Genomic DNA, 21,812 nt, shown 5'->3' with positions numbered 1-21,812 from the left:
GAGACCTGAGTCATGTGTCCAGCTGTCACATGTCCATGTCATATTATAGACTAGTGAGACCTGAGTCATGTGTCCAGCTGTCACATGTCCATGTCATACAGTAGACTAGTGAGACCTGAGTCATGTGTCCAGCTGTCACATGTCCATGTCATACAGTAGACTAGTGAGACCTGAGTCATGTGTCCAGCTGTCACATGTCCATGTCATACAGTAGACTAGTGAGACCTGAGTCATGTGTCCAGCTGTCACATGTCCATGTCATATTATAGACTAGTGAGACCTGAGTCATGTGTCCAGCTGTCACATGTCCATGTCATATTATAGACTAGTGAGACCTGAGTCATGTGTCCAGCTGTCACATGTCCATGTCATACAGTAGACTAGTGAGACCTGAGTCATGTGTCCAGCTGTCACATGTCCATGTCATACAGTAGACTAGTGAGACCTGAGTCATGTGTCCAGCTGTCACATGTCCATGTTAAACAGGCCCTGTTGAACATTTTCAGTAATTAGATTTTGTTTTCATTAAATTAAAAGAAATTCTACATTGTAATTGTTCTTGACATCAATAAAGGTTTTGACCAAAAAGCAAAAAATCTAGTTTTCATTCCCAGAATTCATTTGAAGGATTTAGAGCCAGAGCTCCACATGAAGTGATGCAGACCACAACAGGTCTGCAGCAAGTCGTCCAGTTCAGCTTTACGTTCTACTCTCATTCTGAAAAACACATTAAATCTGATGAAGATATTGTCTTTTATTCAATCTAATTACAAGTCTCTAAACAGTACAGAGGCTTCATCATGTTGTTACCTTGGCTCTCCACTAGGTGACGCTAAATGCTCATTAAAATACAGCCTGATGATTGAACCAGTTGGTTTTAATGGTGCAGCAGTTCTGTGTGTTCAGACAGAAACAGAAAGTGTGTGATGACGTCACAAACTAAATATTGAACATGCTGTTGAAGTAATAGAATCATTGCATCTCTATAATGAACACGTGCAGTAAAGGAAACTTCATGTCGCTGTGAAAGCATCAAAATACAGAAACCGACTTCAGATCACATTGAATGAGTTTATTGATGCATATTTATCAGGAACATTATGGTACAAGGGGGATATTAGGTCCCTGCAGCAGGTTCAGGGTCTTAAGGAGACCAAGAGAACTACAAAGAGACACAAAAGGACTACAATAAGATACAAAGAGATGTCAGTTTCCTTTAAGCTTCATCTTCATAAGGCTGGTCGATTTGTTTGTTTTCTTATGAAATGATGATTTTATTATTATTATTATTATTATTATTAATAATATTATTATTATCATTATTATTATGATTACTTTTTTTCTCAAAATATTACGACTATTCTCGACTGAAATAATAAATCTAGAATAAATCCCCTCTGGCCAGATGCTCCTCAAATTGAACATGAATAAACCTCTATACACACTTAGATACACTGTATACACTTTCATTTGTACATTTTCATTTGCTTTATTATTTTGTATATTGTAAACATGTTGAATAAAGTAATATCTGATCTAATCTGAAGACATGTGACGTTTTAATACAAATATTACTCAAACAAATATTTAAATATTAAAGTCCACAGGTTTATAGATGATGCAAAAACTATTTTTGCATCATCGAGGTGAGAACAGTCTGAGATATTGATAACCAATCAAAGTATTCTCACAGGTAGAAGCACACAGAGCAGGAAGTCCCGCCTCCATGCAGAGTGCACTTCCTCTTCCGGGTTCGGTCCACGGGCACTCAAACAAAGATGTTGTTCTTTCTGGATCTTATTGATCCGGTGAATGATTGATCTCTACAGTCTTCAACACGTGACGGATGATCGTAAAGCCTGTTGAGGAAGAGACACCAAATCACTCGTGATTATGTATCCCCCCTTTTAGGTATGTTGTTGGTTATGATGAAGTTAACATGTCGCTATGGATGTCAGATGTTTCCTGAGGATGCTGGTGGTCTGTTTTGGTTACTTAAGAGTTGAGTATTGAAGTGTTTGTGTTGCAATGGACGGGAGTTGTCTGTTGACTGAAATTGCAGCTAGCTGTGTAGCCGCCATTGTGTGACTCAGAGATCAAGATGAAGCTAGTTTGTGTTTAGTGATATATGAATGTATATAAATAATTGTGTTGTGCAAAAGAACCAAAGTAAAGCCTTGTTGAGGAAAAGACACCAAATCACTCTCGTGATTATTTATCCCCCCTTTTAGGCTTGTAACACACACACATATATATATATATATATATATATATATATATATATATATATATAAATGTATGTGAGTTCCCTGGACAGAGAGTTCCCTGGACAGAGTGTGTAAAACAATCCTCCAATTACTTTTCAGTAAAGCTGAAAGTCCAACCACACATTGACTGCATCATTTCAAATGCTGTGTAGAGTCGCGCAAAGAGGAAAATAAAAGAAATTGTGTCAGTCCAAATACTCTTGGTCCTGACTGCATAAGGGAACACATTATAGAAGGAATTAGACGTTGTTGTGATGTTCTGGAATTCTGCATGAGGAAATTCTCTCTAACTGACCTTGTTGAATTATAATGGAATTGCTGGAGGAGTCTGCTGATCTGTGATGGGATGATGACTTGTGTCCTCTGTCTCCTCAAGGAGAAGATGCTCTGTGGTGATGACTTGTGTCCTCTGTCTCCTCAAGGAGAAGATGCTCTGTGGTGATGACTTGTGTCCTCTGTCTCCTCAAGGAGAAGATGCTCTGTGGTGATGACTTGTGTCCTCTGTCTCCTCTCAAGGAGAAGATGCTCTGTGGTGATGACTTGTGTCCTCTGTCTCCTCTCAAGGAGAAGATGCTCTGTGGTGATGACTTGTGTCCTCTGTCTCCTCTCAAGGAGAAGATGCTCTGTGGTGATGACTTGTGTCCTCTGTCTCCTCAAGGAGAAGATGCTCTGTGATGATGACTTGTGTCCTCTGTCTCCTCTCAAGGAGAAGATGCTCTGTGGTGATGACTTGTGTCCTCTGTCTCCTCTCAAGGAGAAGATGCTCTGTGATGATGACTTGTGTCCTCTGTCTCCTCTCAAGGAGAAGATGCTCTGTGGTGATGACTTGTGTCCTCTGTCTCCTCTCAAGGAGAAGATGCTCTGTGGTGATGACTTGTGTCCTCTGTCTCCTCTCAAGGAGAAGATGCTCTGTGGTGATGACTTGTGTCCTCTGTCTCCTCTCAAGGAGAAGATGCTCTGTGGTGATGACTTGTGTCCTGTCTCCTCTCACAGGGAGAAGATGATCTGCTGCATCATTCTGCTCTTCACACTGACCTCCTGTGTCTCTGGTTAGTTTCCAGCTTCACTTTGTTCTCCACAGACTCAACACACACTTTAAGACCTTCACTTTAAAACCTCAGTGAAGAAACTTCTTCTTCCCATCGTGCACCTGTTTCCTTCCTTTGTGTCTTTAGAGTTCACAACCAGTAAACATCTCCAGGTGGAGTCTAAAGGCTCATGTTCACGTTGGGTCAGCTCCTTACTCTGTCTCCTCTCTGTCTCTCTCTCTCCAACAGGATCATTCTTAGTGGAGGTGACACAGACCTCCTATCAGGCAGAGGAGAACCTCAACGTCACTCTGGAATGGAGGTTCTCCCCCAGAACAGACGGTTCCCTCCACTCCATTTATTTCTGGTGTGTACTGTCACCAGGTCCCGAGAGCTCTGTTCTGTTTCATGTACATAAAGGTGTCGAGGTCCCAAAGTCTCAGGACGAACGCTTTGCAGGACGAGTCCAGTGGGACAAAGACGCCCTCAGAGAAGGTCTAGTCAGACTTCAGGTGTCCAGACTCAGGACTGATGACTCGGGTGTTTACCTGTGTAGCGTGAACGCAGGTGATGGTTCTGCTTCTGAGGAATGTCACCTCAATGTCACAGGTGAGTGAATAAATGATGTGATTCCTTCTTTCAGGATCTGTGAAACATGTTTCAGTTTAATCTCTTGTGCACTTTGAGTTTGTCTTGTTTAGATGTTTTTAGATGTTCTTTCTTCTCATGACTTGTTTGGTCTCTTTACAGCAGCGAGGGATCAGACCCAACCTGAGACACCAAGAAGTGGAGGAGGAGATCCTTCCCAGACAGGAAGTCCATCACAACCAGAGAGTCCGGGATGGACCGTCCTCTACTGTCTACTGGGACTGACGGTACCAGGAACTCTGCTGGGTGTTTTTTGGGGTTTCTATTACTGTCGGGGTGGAAAACCAGATTCAAAGATTCCCTCTCTGGCTTTAGAACCAGATTCAAAGAATGTCTCTCAAACTAGAAGAGAAGATACCAAATATGAATTTATAGAGTATTCTCATGTATTACTTAAAGATGTTACAAAGAAGGCGACAGAGACAATGTGTTTTAAAATGTGATCTGATGTGTGAATGAGCTGCTCAGTCTTAGAGAAGTGAGAGAGGTTATCCACAACACCTGGTGCTTCATCCTCCTCTTCATCACCAATCTGACCTCAGAGCTGGATAGATGAGGGAGGAAACAGAGCTCTGGTCCATTATTATCATGGGACTCATCAATGCATTAGCCCCCTTCTAAGATCTGAAATCTGTTCATTTACTGAAAAAGAGAAGAATGTTTATATATTCACAGCGATCTGTTATTCACTGTCATTGTTTCATTCTTTGTATGTTTTAACTCTCTGGAGTCGATGTTTATATTCATATAAGGGGGAAATGACACAGCTAACATACATGTGACTTATCACATGATACACATGTGATCAAGAAGATTTCAGCTTCAACACATGACAAAAGACATTTACTGGCACAGAAGCCAGAGTACGTGATCAGTAAATGACGTGGCCTCCATTTCTAGTACCTTGTGTCCCCACTTGTCCTTGAGTCTTCAGGGTCCCCGCTTCGCCCCTTTGTGTGTGTGTGTGTGTGAGTGTGTATGTGTTGTGTTTCTGCACCTGTCCCCACAAGGTTGCAACATTGTAAATACATTAAAGTACCGACACCTGTCTGCTCTCACTTTCCTGTTTTAAACTCTGTGTTGTTGAACCTCTTGTTGAATGTCTTTATCTCCTCATATGAAGGTAAATATGACCCACATATACTGTTTGTATTGCTTCTACTGGCTGATGACCACACACGGGTTACAGATGGTTTTATCATTTAATTAATTAATGTTCAAATTCAAGGTGAGACTAATCCATCCACAAGAAAAAACATTTCAAACCTCTGTTTTGTTTTTACCAGATTACCGTACTCTACTTCTCCTCCTCCTCCTCCTCTTCCATCTCCTACTCCTCCTCCTCCTCCTCCTACTTCTTCTCCTCCTCCTCCTTCTCCTCCTCCTTATTCTACTCCTTCACCTCCTTCTCTCTCCACAGTAATCTGATCTCTTCTAGCCTCTGAAAGGTCAGAGGTCAGGAGGAATTTGTACAGGAAATCTGTATATAAATGTTGAATATTTAATAACACAAAGAAACTGTTCTGGACGAAGGATTTATCGCTTTAGTGTGTGTGTGTGTGTGTGTGTGTGTGTGTGTGTGTGTGAGAGAATGATTAAGACGTTCAGAATTTGTTTAATTATTGATAAGATTATGAAAGACAATAATGACAGCTTACTGCATTATTGATGAGGCCAGATAAAATGGTTCCTCAACACTATTATGAGATTACGACACACACACACACACACACACACACACACACACACACACACACACACTTTTCCATGCTACCTTCATAATGTAATAACTGCGAACAAAGTTGTAAAAACCTTTTCAAGTAAGTAGTCCAGAATTTGTTAAATTCGTGGATTTAATAAATAATAATAATCAAAATAAGGAAAATGTTCTAGAATATACAACGTTTGACTTAGGTCCACAAGTGTGTTCTTCTTACATTAGTGGAGAGGAACAGAACGTTGGTTTGGTTTCCTTTGGACAACTGACTGTTGTTACTGACTGTTGTTATTGACTGTTGTTATTGACTGTTGTTACTGACTGTTGTTACTGACTGCTGTTACTGACTGTTGTTATTGACTGTTGTTACTGACTGTTGTTATTGACTGTTGTTACTGACTGTTGTTACTGACTGCTGTTACTGACTGTTGTTATTGACTGTTGTTACTGACTGTTGTTACTGACTGCTGTTACTGACTGTTGTTATTGACTGTTGTTACTGACTGTTGTTATTGACTGTTGTTACTGACTGTTGTTATTGACTGTTGTTACTGACTGTTGTTACTGACTGTTGTTATTGACTGTTGTTACTGACTGTTGTTATTGACTGTTGTTACTGACTGTTGTTATTGACTGTTTGACTGTTGTTACTGACTGTTGTTACTGACTGTTGTTATTGACTGTTTGACTGTTGTTACTGACTGTTGTTATTGACTGTTTGACTGTTGTTACTGACTGTTGTTATTGACTGTTGTTACTGACTGTTGTTACTGACTGTTGTTATTGACTGTTGTTACTGACTGTTGTTACTGACTGCTGTTACTGACTGTTGTTATTGACTGTTGTTACTGACTGTTGTTATTGACTGTTGTTACTGACTGTTGTTACTGACTGTTGTTACTGACTGTTGTTATTGACTGTTGTTACTGACTGTTGTTATTTACTGTTTGACTGTTGTTACTGACTGTTGTTACTGACTGTTGTTATTGACTGTTTGACTGTTGTTACTGACTGTTGTTATTGACTGTTGTTACTGACTGTTGTTACTGACTGTTGTTATTGACTGTTGTTACTGACTGTTGTTACTGACTGCTGTTACTGACTGTTGTTATTGACTGTTGTTACTGACTGTTGTTATTGACTGTTGTTACTGACTGTTGTTATTGACTGTTGTTACTGACTGTTGTTATTTACTGTTTGACTGTTGTTACTGACTGTTGTTACTGACTGTTGTTATTGACTGTTTGACTGTTGTTACTGACTGTTGTTATTGACTGTTTGACTGTTGTTACTGTCTGTTGTTACTGACTGTTGTTATTGACTGTTTGACTGTTGTTACTGACTGTTGTTACTGTCTGTTGTTACTGACTGTTGTTATTGACTGTTTGACTGTTGTTACTGACTGCTACACTCCATCACGTTAACTATTTCTTTATTAAGTTAAATAAACACTTCACGTTACAATCAGCTGTTGTGTCGTCACCGTATTTGTCGGGTAGGAGCCGGGTTCTGTGACTGTGAGTGTGAGTGTGTGTGAGTGTGTGTGTGAGTGTGTGTGTGACTGTGTGTGAGTGTGAATGTGTGTGTGACTGTGTGTGTGTGACTGTGTGATCCATAACGTCTCGCCTCCCCTTCCACATTAGCAGAGCTGTTTATGCACGGGTGCACGCGCACAAACACCTCTCCACATCTGATACTGACACACACACACTCACACACGCACACACACACACACACACACTGACACACACACACACTCACACACGCACACACACACACACACTCACTGACACACACACACACACACTCACACACACACACACACTCACACACACACACACACACTGACACACACACTCACACACGCACACACACACACACACTCACTGACACACACACACACACACACAGCACTCAGCAGTAGTCTCCAGCAGCAGCTGACGGTCCTCTTCTATCACAGTGACAGCAGGAAGAGAACTCTGGTGACTGTAACAGAGGTGAGACAACAGCCTATTGTTTGTTATATTTCATGTGACTGTAACAGAGGTGAGACAACAGTCTATTGTTTGTTATATTTCATGTGACTGTAACAGAGGTGAGACAACAGCCTATTGTTTGTTATATTTCATGTGACTGTAACAGAGGTGAGACAACAGTCTATTGTTTGTTATATTTCATGTGACTGTAACAGAGGTGAGACAACAGTCTATTGTTTGTTATATTTCATGTGACTGTAACAGAGGTGAGACAACAGTCTATTGTTTGTTATATTTCATGTGACTGTAACAGAGGTGAGACAACAGCCTATTGTTTGTTATATTTCATGTGACTGTAACAGAGGTGAGACAACAGCCTATTGTTTGTTATATTTCATGTGACTGTAACAGAGGTGAGACAACAGCCTATTGTTTGTTATATTTCATGTGACTGTAACAGAGGTGAGACAACAGTCTATTGTTTGTTATATTTCATGTGACTGTAACAGAGGTGAGACAACAGTCTATTGTTTGTTATATTTCATGTGACTGTAACAGAGGTGAGACAACAGTCTATTGTTTGTTATATTTCATGTGACTGTAACAGAGGTGAGACAACAGTCTATTGTTTGTTATATTTCATGTGACTGTAACAGAGGTGAGACAACAGCCTATTGTTTGTTATATTTCATGTGACTGTAACAGAGGTGAGACAACAGTCTATTGTTTGTTATATTTCATGTGACTGTAACAGAGGTGAGACAACAGCCTATTGTTTGTTATATTTCATGTGACTGTACGTCGGCGGTCAGCAGGTCTGTCTTCAGACCGGCGGTTCGATCCCCTGGTCCGTGTCCTTGGTCACGCCTCTTCCCCCTCAGCTGTGTGAAAGCCACTTTGCATAAAAGGGTCCGCTAAATGAAATGTAAAATATTGAATGTCTTCGTGAGAGAGTTACAGTCAGATCATGAACAATATTACAGATGTTTGTTTATAAGCTGAACTACTTGCAGGACGTTATAATGTTTATTCCGTGTAGCTCAAGCTAAGCTAGGTTAGCCTGTTCGAAGCTTCATGTTTTCCCATCTCCTCGGCTGTCAGCAAAACCAAAATCAATACGAACGAGTGTGAGAGCATCAATGGGAGAGCAATATTGTTTACATTAAACAATGGAGACATTTAGGATGGAAATAAGACAACATGGTTTTAAATGTGCTCTATTTTATGACTGTATCCCCTTTTAATAATGCAACACCTGAATTAACTAAACTAACTACCTAACTAACTAACTATTTAACTAACTAGCTAACTACCTAGCTAGCTAGCTAACTAACGGTACCTGCCAAATAAATATAGTGCAGTAAAGTGAGATATATCCCCGTGAGATGTGGAACGCAGCAGGCAATGTTAATAATCAAGTAAAGTACTTCAAATATCTCCAGTTCTTAAGTAAATGTACATAAATGTCACCTAATAATATTAATGTATGCAGATGGATGATCTGAGTGGATTAGGTTATTCTTCTTCTCCTTCTTCTTCTCCTCCTTCTCTCTCCACAGTAATCTGATCTCTCCTAGCCACTGAAATGTCAAAGGTCAGGAGGAATTTGTAACAACTGTTGAATATTTAATAACACAAACAAACTGTTCTGGACGAAGGATTTATCGCTTTAGTGTGTGTGTGTGTGTGTGTGTGTGTGTGTGAGAATGATTAAGACGTTCAGAATTTGATTAATTATTGATAAGATTATGAAAGCCAATAATGACAGCTGACTGTTTTATTGATGAGGCCACACACACACACACACACACACACACACACACATTTAATCTTACTGTCTTTATGTGTTAAAGAAAGCCACCGTGGGTCCATTTTGTTGACTTTAAAGTGCTAATAAAGTTTTTAAAGCTTTGGACTTCCTGTCCTGCAGATGTCGTGGCGTTCGTCTTTCCGCTGCTCAAAGTTCCGCCACGTCTTCGGGAAGCCGTCCACCAAGGAGCGCGGCTACGACGGCGTGCCGATCGCCCGCAGCGTCCACGACAACCACAGCTGCTCAGCCAATCCCTGCTTCCTCGCCGTGGTGACGGAGTGCGCCGGGGGCGGGTCCTTTTTGGTCCTGCCCATCCATCATGTGCGTAGTCCCTCATGGTCACCGATAAAAACTTAAAAGGAAGTAAAACTTGATCCTTTGTATAAGAACATATTAAAATCATGAATATGGGGAATACATGTTAAACGGATGAAGAACATGTAAGAGAACCCTCTAGGGTCTCGTCCTGTCCTAATGTCCGTTCTCTCAGACAGGACGGGTGGACCCTCAGCACCCGAGGGTGTGCGGCCACAGTGGGCGGGTCCTGGACGTCAAGTGGAACCCGTTTGACGACCACTGCATCGCCTCGTGCTCGGAGGATTGCACCGTGAGCACAACGTTCCTGTTGTTTCAGCTGAAATGTCCCCGCGAGTATAGTAAACACCACCCAGTGCCTGTCTGTGTGCAGGTGAAGATCTGGGACATCCCGGTCTGTGGCGTCCAGCAGAACCTCACCAAGGCCAGGACGACTCTGATTGGTCACTCCAGGAGGGTGGCACTTATTGAGTGGCATCCGACAGCTGAAAACCTGCTGCTAAGCTCCGCCTACGACTACAAGGTGACGATGCTCATTGGTCAGGGGCGACCAGTCAAAGTCGTTACTAGCGACGTACAAATTTGCACTTTTGTATTATAGTTTTTTCATGATTAAGAATTCCGTTTTAACGTAGTAAATCATAACCATTATTGTTTTGCACTTTTTATACTGTGTACTATTATATGACAGACTGGACCCTAAAGAAAAACATCCCTCAGTTCCCGTGTATTCTCTACATTTACACCTCAGGGATTTTCTCCAGTAGGGAGTTCACAAAGTTCTGTCCGAATACCGTATATAAGAAAGGCTTGAATACGGGTGATAGTCATCGGACAGAAACATTGACAACACCTTAGTAGCAATCTGTTAAACACAAGGTAGCTCCGCCCCTAAAGCATACCCTGCTTTATGATCTATTTGACTAGAAGAATAATTTGCTAGAAGAACATAAGGCTTCCCATGATGTTGTAAACAATCAGACTTGTTTTGCAACCATAAGAGTCGGTCGCCCCTGATGACCATCTGAAAGAATGGAGGTTTGAGGTACTTCAGCATTGGCTCACTTCTCAGAACAAGAGGTTTCTGGCTCTGAGGGACCACATTTGAACCAGAAATGGCAGATATATGTATTTGGTCTAGTTTTGAGGATGAGATTCACAGAATCAGGCCTTGTCATTGTCCCAAATTTGTGTTTTCAGGTCGAGGTAAACTCACCCAGCAAAACAGCCCTGACGTAGTCTCTCTTTCGGCCCCAGGTCCTCCTCTGGGATGTGTCCCAGGGAGGTGCGGTGCTCAGGTACCCCGTCCGGGTGGTTCTGATGCCCATTCACCACCGCTACCCATCTGATGCGCTGCTGCTGTCTGTCAGCTTCAACAGTGACGGCAGCAGGCTGGCGGTCACGTCCAAAGACAGACGGGTTCGAGTCCTGGACCCCCGGACAGGAAGGATCCTACAGGTGTGTTTTTGAGGTATTCATTTTGTCTGAAGGTGTGAAAACTAAAACACACTTGTGACAATGTTCCCGCAGGTGTCCAGCAGCAAGACCCACAGAGCCAGCAAAGTGTTATACATCGGAGGGTTGAAGATGCTTCTGTCCACCGGCAGCTCGCCCTGGAACCACCGACAGATCGTCCTCTGGGACCCTGTGAGACACAAACACCCGTTGGCATTTCCTTGGTTATTGAATAGAGCGATATACTTACTTAAATAGAGTCAACAGATTGTAATATGGAGTCCTGGAGCACATTTACATTTTTAATCTACATTTTTGCTCGTCATTTAAAAACATGACCTTTTTTCATGATAATTATCATCATGTTGTTGACAATTATTACCATGTTGTTGCGGTAAGAAACACAACAACATCTGAATGTGAATATGTATAAACAACAGCTTAAACTGATCTGCTTCATAAGGAGCACTGGGTATAAATAACAAAAATAACAAAACACAAAACAGAAGGAGGATTTCATGAAATGCATTATGTTCCATGGATTCATTAAACTGGAGTATGCATACCTCTACAATTAGGTTGATACATTGAGGTTTTGGCTACATTTAATGAGCACCAAAGCCATATTAGTCTATTTTCAAGTCACCTTCATTAGATTTTACTTTACTCATCCCCAGGCAGCAAAACATGTTTTACAAATATACAATACAATAAAATAAAATATCAGGGCATGTTACTTTTAAGAATGTAAATAATAAAGGAAATTAAAATGTAAAAAATAAAACAAAAATGAAAGTGTATACATCATCCCGAAATGTAAAGTTTTTTAATTGGAAAATCCATAAATATCATAAATGAGTTTCTTTGTGTCCAGGACGACTTGTCTGAGCCGCTGTTTGAAGAAGACTTGGACGGATCTGCAGGAGTCCTCTTCCCGTTCTACGACCCGGACACACACATGCTCTACTTGGCAGGAAAGGTCAACACACTTGGATTTATTTCCTGCTGCTGGTTGGGACATTGTCTTATAAAACTTCACCATATATCTCTTGTTTGCATTTGAGTTCAGTTGTTGATGCACTCATACATTTGTCCTAAATTGCCTAAATACGCTGCGACCAAATGCCCTTGAATGTTCGATTTAGGGTGACGGGAACATCCGATACTACGAGCTGAGCACTGAGAAACCGTATATCAGCTTTCTGTCGGAGTGCAGGTCTCTGCTGCCACAGAAAGGACTTGGTGAGATCAACACATGCTTTGAGAATTGTTTTCATATTTTGGTGTCTTGATGCACTACTGTTACATTTACCTTTAAACTTAAATTTGCTCTAAAAATACCAACTTCAGCTCCCAGTCCCATAGAGTGCTGCAGGTTTGAGTCCTAATACCCTGAAATGAGTCTCAAAAGTCAATGGTTTGTTTGATTGGATGTTTAAAAGATGAAATAAGGTCTATGGTTAACAGATATGGAGATTGTTGCCGAACTTCAAGTGCGTGGACTTTCAATTTTAGGGCATGACTTACTGATTTCACATAATATTTGTTATGCTTTTGCTTAAAACCCTATTTTTATATTCAAATAGCCCCTTTTGGTGCTTGGATTTGCTCTGATTCTGCTCAAATTGCATTGCATAATCTGCAGTGAAATCAATGTCAAATTGAGAACAAAGAACTCTTGAATAAAGATAGGAAGAAAGCTGTATAAACACAAGTTTAAGAGATTATCTCGGTTAGCTATGAAAAACATCAGTAAATAAAATGACTATTTAGAAGCTTATTGTTGACATTGGAGTCATGCAACTGTGGTGTAGTTCTTAAATCTCAATCCATCCATTGAGCCAACTAATCAAAAAATGTTTTTGTTGTCGAGGGAACCAGACGCTACCTCCCAAGCTGGGTTGGAACAGACTTTGACATGTGTGAAATAACGTGCTCTGTTTCTAGATGACCTTTGACAAGTGTCTTCACTTCAGGGGTGATGCCAAAGCGCGGCCTGGACGTGAGCGCCTGTGAAGTTTTCAGATTCTACCGCCTGATCGCCATCAAGGACCTGGTGGAACCATTGTCAATGATCGTACCACGGAAAGAGGTGAGCAAATACCTCACTTTTATTGTCATCAGCTTTTACTGATGATCAAGACAGGAAGTAGTTGCAGCGTTTTCTTCCATCCTTCCAGTCAGATGCTTTCCAAGAGGATCTGTTCCCAATGACAGCCGGAAACCAGGCGGCCATGACAGCTCAGGAGTGGCTGTTGGGGGTCAACAGAAGTCAGTGAGGCATTAGTGTCTTTGAGCCAAAATGGCTGACCGATATATGATAGACCCATGCATATCTTACATATCTCCATCAGGCCCAGTGCTGATGTCCTTGAAGCCTGGGACTCGAGTCACCAACCCGTACCCAGAAACCCCTGCAGAGAAAGGGCTAGTGAGGCAGCTGAGTTGCTTGAGGTTCCAGATGGATCTGGCTGTTGTTGCAGTGACCGGGCCCAACCTGGACATTATGGAAGAGGTAGAAGAATAAATATGTTACAGACAGCTATTTGTTTAGATTATAGTAAATCTAGCAGATTTGCCACTGCAACAGGGAAACATGTTCATGTCAGACCGGCAGGACATGCCTTTAAGTTCTTAATTCCAAGACCTTTTAGCTATGATCAGCACAACAAAATGTTCACTGCACAGTGCAGATACCAAATCCTTTTAGAAGTACCCCATACAAGTCAAGCAAAGACTGTATGTAAATGGTAAATGAGCTTGTATAGCGCCTTTCTAGTGACTCCATGCCATTCACCCATTCATACCCAGATGGCAGGCTACCATGCAAGGTGCCACTCTCCATCAGGACTAAATACGCATTCACATCCATTCTTGCCCAAGGACACATCAACATGGACCGGAGGAGCCGAGGATCGAACTGCAGATCCTCTGAAGGACGACCAGCTCTACAAGACCCCGATTTTCCAGCAGACAACCATGGTCGGTTTAGACAAGTGTAAAGATTCCAGTTGAATGGAATATGATTTTGTGATCAATGAGGGGTTGCTGTACAGGAACTCTTACAGACAACGACGCACATTAAAAGATCGCCAAAAAACTAGTACCTGAACATCTGGAGACAAGTTATTATGTGATCGCTCTAGAGACTATATTGTGGCATAAATATAATAATGATATTATTATTCTAATATATATTGTTTGCAGTAAACTCAACGTGTCTCAAAGTTCTGTCCAGCTCTGTTTTGCTGCTGACGTATAAACCTGCTGATCCTTTCTCTTGAGGCCTTCTTTGAGGAGGAGTTGGCCTACCAGGATGCCAAATACCCCGGGGACATGAGCGGCCTGTCTGGGTGGCAGCCAGATGAGACCCACATCCCACTGTGGACGTATTGCTGCACTCCACACTGCTGTGAACCTGCAGAGAGGCCGCCGCCAACAGCCGAGAGCGAGGTGAGGCTCAGCTGTGCGCCTGACAATACCGAGTGTGCCAATGTTTTGGTTGGACTTCATCTTCTTCATGCCAAGAATCTGGTTTCTTTCATTTCAGCTCCTGCAGGCATTTTACAGACAGCAAGACGAACTCAGAGGCCTGAGAGAACAAGTCAATGCCAAAGATGTTCGTATTCAAACATGTCCACACAAAAAGCAAAGCATTGAAACTCATCGCTAATGCAGTGATTGTTTCTGTTGTGCAGGTGAGGATCACACAGCTGGAGCTGGACCTCAACAACACCAGAAACAACATGAGGGCAACCTTCTGATTCCACCAGTCCGCTCTCACACTGCTGTTTTAAAGCTGGACCAATCAAATCACTCAACATTTCCAAACAATAAAGGAAACTCAGCTGACATCCTGACAAATGTATAGTGTTTGCACTTTTAGCTGCTTTTCTTTCTCATGGATAGCCTCAGCCAAATTCTCGACGACCAACACATTGGTAATTCATTAATAATCATAACAACATCGTCATTAATGATTATGTTGAATGGCTCACTTGTCCAGAGCAGGTTAACTTCAGGGAAATATATTTAAAAACACACATCTTTCTTTCTTTCTTCTAAAACTCTTGTTGTCCACCAAGAGAAGTCTCAATAACTGTTGGATGGATCAGCTCTGCTGAGCGGATCCATTTGAACCTCATGAATTTGAAGAAGGAGGTCGTCAACAACATTGTCGTCGCAGTTAAGATCCCAAAGGAAAGATCTGAAGACGGGGTCAAGATAGAAACAGAGGCCTGGTCAACTGAGGTGATATGTGTGAAGGTCAATGCAGCGTCAGGTGTAGCCACAAGGAGGCGTCATGCTGTTGCAGTTGGCTTTGACAATGACCACCAATGAGAGAGAGAGGAGGGAGAGGTAGAGAGAAAGGGAAAGAGAGAGAGAGTTCCCTACCTTAGGAGATAATTGGCATCCTCATCTTTGCAACATAAGCAGGAAGTGACCAGGCAGCTGTTTTATAGGGTGAGGCTTCAAGGCAGGTCAGCCTGTGTGTGGAGTCCACAGACTCTTTAGCATATTGTAATTCAAGTGGGACAAAACTAGACTTCTGCTACTCCTCTGGCGCCATCTTCAGGGTTTCAGGGGAGTTATGCAAAACAAGAGAGGGCTAAAAAACTAAATTACCGGAGACATTTATAGGACACCAAAATGTTACAAATAACTTTCATGATATGAAAACTTAAACCGTTATCAACATCATTCTGTATTGAAGAAGACTAGAAACTAGAGATGGAGACCATAAACTCATGTTTACAATGTGTACTGAGGAAATACATCAAGCAAATAAAAATAAATTAAAATGATTAGCTTAGTTACACATCACGTATTATTTTGTGGTTTAGAACCTTTAATTAATCAAAACATGAAAAGTGTTAACTATTATTTAGTGTTATAGTTAAAGCTGTTAGCGGTCCAACATATAAAGATGTATTGATAGATTTATGACAGACCAACTTATTTCAATGCTTGAGCCATTTATTAATGCATGTAGAAATAAAGTTTATATATGTATAGTATATGTAAGGTTGTGCTAAAAGCATTCATATTAAGGCACAAAGACCATCGAGCTCCTGGTCCTGTAGCCTGTCATATCATTTCTTAAGTAGCGCTACAGCGATAGAAAGAGAAATGGGCAATAGGAAGCTTTGGGGTTCTTCATGCCTCACGATCGGTCAACTTCTTCTTGGCACAGACGGATGGCTTTTGACGGGAGCAATGGTCGTCATCCCAGCACTTGTCAGCTGTAGGTACACAGACCAAAAGACGAGTCAGTGAATGTTACACAAACCAAAAGACGAGTCAGTGAATGTTACACAGACCAAAAGACGAGTCAGTGAATGTTACACAGACCAAAAGACGAGTCAGTGAATGTTACACAAACCAAAAGACGAGTCAGTGAATGTTACACAAACCAAAAGACGAGTCAGTGAATGTTACACAGACCAAAAGACGAGTCAGTGAATGTTACACAAACCAAAAGACGAGTCAGTGAATGTTACACAAACCAAAAGACGAGTCAGTGAATGTTACACCAAAAGTAGAGTCAGTGAATGTTACACAGACCAAAAGTAGAGTCAGTGAATGTTACACAAACCAAAAGACGAGTCAGTGAATGTTACACAAACCAAAAGACGAGTCAGTGAATGTTAAACAAACCAAAAGACGAGTCAGTGAATGTTACACCAAAAGTAGAGTCAGTGAATGTTACACAGACCAAAAGACGAGTCAGTGAATGTTACACAAACCAAAAGACGAGTCAGTGAATGTTACACCAAAAGACGAGTCAGTGAATGTTACACAGACCAAAAGACGAGTCAGTGAATGTTACACAAACCAAAAGACGAGTCAGTGAATGTTACACAAACCAAAAGACGAGTCAGTGAATGTTACACAAACCAAAAGACGAGTCAGTGAATGTTACACCAAAAGACGAGTCAGTGAATGTTACACAGACCAAAAGTAGAGTCAGTGAATGTTACACAAACCAAAAGACGAGTCAGTGAATGTTACACAAACCAAAAGACGAGTCAGTGAATGTTACACCAAAAGTAGAGTCAGTGAATGTTACACAGACCAAAAGTAGAGTCAGTGAATGTTACACAAACCAAAAGACGAGTCAGTGAATGTTACACAAACCAAAAGACGAGTCAGTGAATGTTAAACAAACCAAAAGACGAGTCAGTGAATGTTACACCAAAAGTAGAGTCAGTGAATGTTACACAGACCAAAAGTAGAGTCAGTGAATGTTACACAAACCAAAAGACGAGTCAGTGAATGTTACACAAACCAAAAGACGAGTCAGTGAATGTTACACAAACCAAAAGACGAGTCAGTGAATGTTACACCAAAAGACGAGTCAGTGAATGTTACACAGACCAAAAGACGAGTCAGTGAATGTTACACAAACCAAAAGACGAGTCAGTGAATGTTACACAAACCAAAAGACGAGTCAGTGAATGTTACACAAACCAAAAGACGAGTCAGTGAATGTTACACCAAAAGACGAGTCAGTGAATGTTACACAGACCAAAAGACGAGTCAGTGAATGTTACACAAACCAAAAGACGAGTCAGTGAATGTTACACAAACCAAAAGACGAGTCAGTGAATGTTACACAAACCAAAAGACGAGTCAGTGAATGTTACACAAACCAAAAGACGAGTCAGTGAATGTTACACAAACCAAAAGACGAGTCAGTGAATGTTACACCAAAAGTAGAGTCAGTGAATGTTACACAGACCAAAAGTAGAGTCAGTGAATGTTACACAAACCAAAAGACGAGTCAGTGAATGTTACACAAACCAAAAGACGAGTCAGTGAATGTTACACAAACCAAAAGTAGAGTCAGTGAATGTTACACAGACCAAAAGACGAGTCAGTGAATGTTACACAAACCAAGACGAGTCAGTGAATGTTACACCAAAAGTAGAGTCAGTGAATGTTACACAAACCAAAAGACGAGTCAGTGAATGTTACACAGACCAAAAGTAGAGTCAGTGAATGTTACACAAACCAAAAGACGAGTCAGTGAATGTTACACAAACCAAAAGTAGAGTCAGTGAATGTTACACAGACCAAAAGACGAGTCAGTGAATGTTACACAAACCAAGACGAGTCAGTGAATGTTACACCAAAAGTAGAGTCAGTGAATGTTACACAAACCAAAAGACGAGTCAGTGAATGTTACACTAAAAGTAGAGTCAGTGAATGTTACACAAACCAAAAGACGAGTCAGTGAATGTTACACCAAAAGTAGAGTCAGTGAATGTTACACAAACCAAAAGACGAGTCAGTGAATGTTACACAAACCAAAAGACGAGTCAGTGAATGTTACACAAACCAAAAGACGAGTCAGTGAATGTTACACCAAAAGTAGAGTCAGTGAATGTTACACAGACCAAAAGTAGAGTCAGTGAATGTTACACAAACCAAAAGACGAGTCAGTGAATGTTACACAAACCAAAAGACGAGTCAGTGAATGTTACACAAACCAAAAGACGAGTCAGTGAATGTTACACAAACCAAAAGACGAGTCAGTGAATGTTACACAAACCAAAAGTAGAGTCAGTGAATGTTACACAAACCAAAAGACGAGTCAGTGAATGTTACACAGACCAAAAGACGAGTCAGTGAATGTTACACAGACCAAAAGACGAGTCAGTGAATGTTACACAGACCAAAAGACGAGTCAGTGAATGTTACACAGACCAAAAGACGAGTCAGTGAATGTTACACAAACCAAAACCTAGAACTGTTTATGTCACCAATTATCATTGATGGAAAAAGTTAGCTGACACTAATACAAATACAAATCATCAAAACCATGATAATAATAGATAAATGATGTCACACTGAAACCTAGAATATCTGACACAGAAGGAGGTCCTTTCTTAAGAAACACAATACAACACAGAATCGTTCCATCCTAGTCAGATATTAACAATAAAATGTATCTATTTCATTGGAGGAAAACAAAAGCGTTCCCCTTAACACAAGCATCACTCCTAAAAAAAGCACTGTGTGGTTTCACCTCCATAATTCATCTGTAGACAATTCTGCTGGTGCATATTGTTCGGCTCTCCAGAACACCAGTTCAAGTAGTGGAAAGGAGTTCCATCACTCCAGAACCATTGTTTCTCCTGGAAGGAAGGATAACATTAAATATTGTAAGAAATAAAAGGTGAGATAAGATAAATATTCATTTGTCCCCCGAGGAGCAATTTGTTACTGAAAATGTATATCTAAATATATCTCAAATTAGTGGCAGCTAGCCAATAGAGGGATATGGGGCCTGGCCCCACCTTGAGCCACAACAAAATAAATAATATGAATATGAATAATTATACAAATTGTCAATATGTGTGTTTTTGAAATATGGAATATACCCAGTAATGTTTGTGTTACGCCCCCTGACTTAACGCCGGGTTGTAACAATTTGTAAAATAGGATATCTGCGCAAAATATCTGCTTTTCCTGCTCGTCCTGTCCGCCTGTCAGCATGTCTCTGGGGCCAAATCGATTTGGCCCAAAAGAGGCGGGTCTAAGAAGCAGTTTAGCCAATCACTGATTAAAGATGTAAATGAGTGATGTACCTTTTTTCCCTGTGACAGGTTTTTTCTGTTTTTTGGGAGTTTTTCCTGATCCGATGTGAGGTCAAAGGTCAGGGATGTCGTACGTGTACAGATTGTAAAGCCCTCTGAGGGGAGTTTGTAATAAAAACGTGAACGTCGCTACCAGCTGGACGACGGACACAACGAGGAGGAGGATAGAAACAGGCTCACAAGGTTCAGAGGGGTTCTAAATATATAAACATGTTCTATTAGATTATATATTTTCATGTGATTATATGATATTTAGATTTTATTATAATATATTTATGACATCTCTATGATATTTATATTACATGGTATTTATTTAACATATTATACTGAATATTATTATGATATATATATATATATATATATAAATATATCATTAATATACTGACATATTAATAAAATGTCCTTATGTCAGTGTTGGGATAAATGTTAAATATTTAACTTTTTTTGCATTGAATCATTCTGGGATGTTTGCTGAAATTGATTGGATGGCCCTATGTATAAAATACAAATAATATAAATATGAAGAGCAATTTGAAGGGGAACAGTGGCCATGGAAGAGGAGAGTGGGAGGTTTGAAAGGAGTGGAGCAACAGAGGAAACGAGAAACCTGTCGACCGGAATATGAATGGGACATACATATTACATGTATTTTGTGTGCAATATTTCCAAGTGGTGCAGTGATGAATATAATACCTCTTCTGCATCAGATCCTCCAATCCATGTTTCTTTGTACTGATGACTGGTGCTAATCATCAGCGCCTGAATGGAATGGTACTCCTGGGCGCTGTGAACGGATGCCAGGTTTCCTCCCATGAAGACACAGTGTTTCTACAGCAGAGGAACCGACACACAGGGACGAGGAGTCGGTCACGAAGGCATCACGGACAACACCAAGTCGGTGAAGATGCCCAGTCAGCGAATGTGTGTGAGTGCAACCCCAAAGCCACGACATTACCTCAGCCTCAGCCCACCTCAGCGCTCTCGGGACGTAGTGGAAACAGCGATCGTGTAACAAAGTCCAGCCCCCGGAACACGCCGTGGACCCCTTGACCAGATGGCTCTTTGCTGGGAGAAGAGTTTGGTGAGTAATGTGTGGTGAGAGTCTCTCCAGGTACAATATGTATACTACTGTAACAAATCAATCCATGTTCATGGTACGTGGTATGCTATATAATAATATAACACAATAGGATAACACTAAATGAAATAACATTAGATAACACAACGTAATTAAATACAAAATAAGATAATATAACTTAACATAACATAATGTAACAAATGTTATTTTGTATTAAATTGTGTTATTCTATATTCTATTCAAACTGTGTAGACGAAGCATCTAAAAGCTACTCACCCATTTGGTCTTCTTCTGGAGCTCCCTCTGGAAGAACTAGAACGTTATTGACCTGGATTATTACTGATCCTCCACAATGAATCAATCTGCAGCAGTTTCTCTATATTGTACTCACCAGCAGCTCCGGCCAGAGCCATCATGGCACAAACAAGTGCAGAGACAGTCAGCGTCTTCATGGTGACGATGATGATGAGATGATGCAGACTACCTTTAATACAGACACAGATATATTACTTATGCTTCTGGAGAGGACAAACAAACACACTGACTGTCCAGTATGTAAAGTCAGAAGGTTCTTGAAGTCTGAAGCGTCGGCCGTCCTGTGATGCAGAACAAGAGGAAGACATCATCAATACAGCCTCTTATCTTAGCATCTCTAAGGGAAGTGAGGACAGATGTGTGTCTCATACACAGAAACAGATCATGCTCCGTCATGATCAGACAAAGGTCGAACTATACTGTGATGGACTGCTGTGCTCTCTTCCTGGGGTCACCATTGCACTATATGATGAATTATATGATGAATCTTCTTCAAAGGCATCAGCTGTGGGCAGATGACATACAGAGAACTAGAGACTGTAAATAGACAAAGCTCACACAGATGTAGAAAACATCTTCACAAATATGACGACATGAATG

General features: G+C 40.9%; 2 protein-coding genes across 5 annotated transcripts; one reads left to right on the top strand and one right to left on the bottom strand.

Moving 5' to 3' along the window:
• Nucleotides 1-1,747: 1,747 nt before the first annotated feature.
• LOC117747512 (coronin-2B-like) lies at nt 1,748-15,159 on the top strand. Of its 3 annotated transcripts, XM_034556800.1 has the most exons (17): nt 1,748-1,911; nt 3,261-3,316; nt 3,545-3,662; nt 9,567-9,767; nt 9,937-10,053; nt 10,135-10,284; nt 11,019-11,219; nt 11,292-11,408; nt 12,091-12,195; nt 12,362-12,458; nt 13,193-13,308; nt 13,397-13,487; nt 13,571-13,731; nt 14,028-14,198; nt 14,502-14,669; nt 14,767-14,835; nt 14,915-15,071. In XM_034556800.1, the coding sequence occupies exons 3-17, from the start codon at nt 3,612-3,614 to the stop codon at nt 14,978-14,980; spliced, it is 1,881 nt and encodes a 626-aa protein (XP_034412691.1). In that variant the 5' UTR covers nt 1,748-1,911; nt 3,261-3,316; nt 3,545-3,611; the 3' UTR covers nt 14,981-15,071. The 3 variants fall into 3 exon arrangements, with proteins under 3 accessions (XP_034412691.1, XP_034412690.1, XP_034412689.1); XM_034556799.1 differs by having other exon boundaries at nt 14,100-14,198; nt 14,502-14,835; nt 14,915-15,157; XM_034556798.1 differs by lacking the exons at nt 1,748-1,911; nt 3,261-3,316; nt 3,545-3,662 and adding an exon at nt 7,530-7,657 and having other exon boundaries at nt 14,502-14,835; nt 14,915-15,159.
• A 1,016-nt stretch (nt 15,160-16,175) lies between these two features.
• On the bottom strand, nt 16,176-21,547 carry LOC117747595 (type-2 ice-structuring protein-like). Of its 2 annotated transcripts, none has more exons than XM_034556968.1 (6): nt 21,289-21,547; nt 21,174-21,200; nt 20,775-20,884; nt 20,513-20,647; nt 19,249-19,357; nt 16,176-16,459 (listed from the first exon to the last, which is right to left on the bottom strand). In XM_034556968.1, the coding sequence occupies exons 1-6, from the start codon at nt 21,347-21,349 to the stop codon at nt 16,374-16,376; spliced, it is 528 nt and encodes a 175-aa protein (XP_034412859.1). In that variant the 5' UTR covers nt 21,350-21,547; the 3' UTR covers nt 16,176-16,373. The 2 variants fall into 2 exon arrangements, with proteins under 2 accessions (XP_034412859.1, XP_034412858.1); XM_034556967.1 differs by having other exon boundaries at nt 21,174-21,209; nt 21,289-21,544.
• Between the last annotated feature and the right edge of the window lie 265 nt (nt 21,548-21,812).

Source organism: Cyclopterus lumpus, chromosome 18 (genome assembly GCF_009769545.1).
Source record: "Cyclopterus lumpus isolate fCycLum1 chromosome 18, fCycLum1.pri, whole genome shotgun sequence".
Taxonomy (NCBI): domain Eukaryota; kingdom Metazoa; phylum Chordata; class Actinopteri; order Perciformes; family Cyclopteridae; genus Cyclopterus; species Cyclopterus lumpus.
The sequence above is the reverse complement of the archived record's forward strand: the minus strand, read 5'-3'. Positions and strand labels throughout refer to the sequence as shown.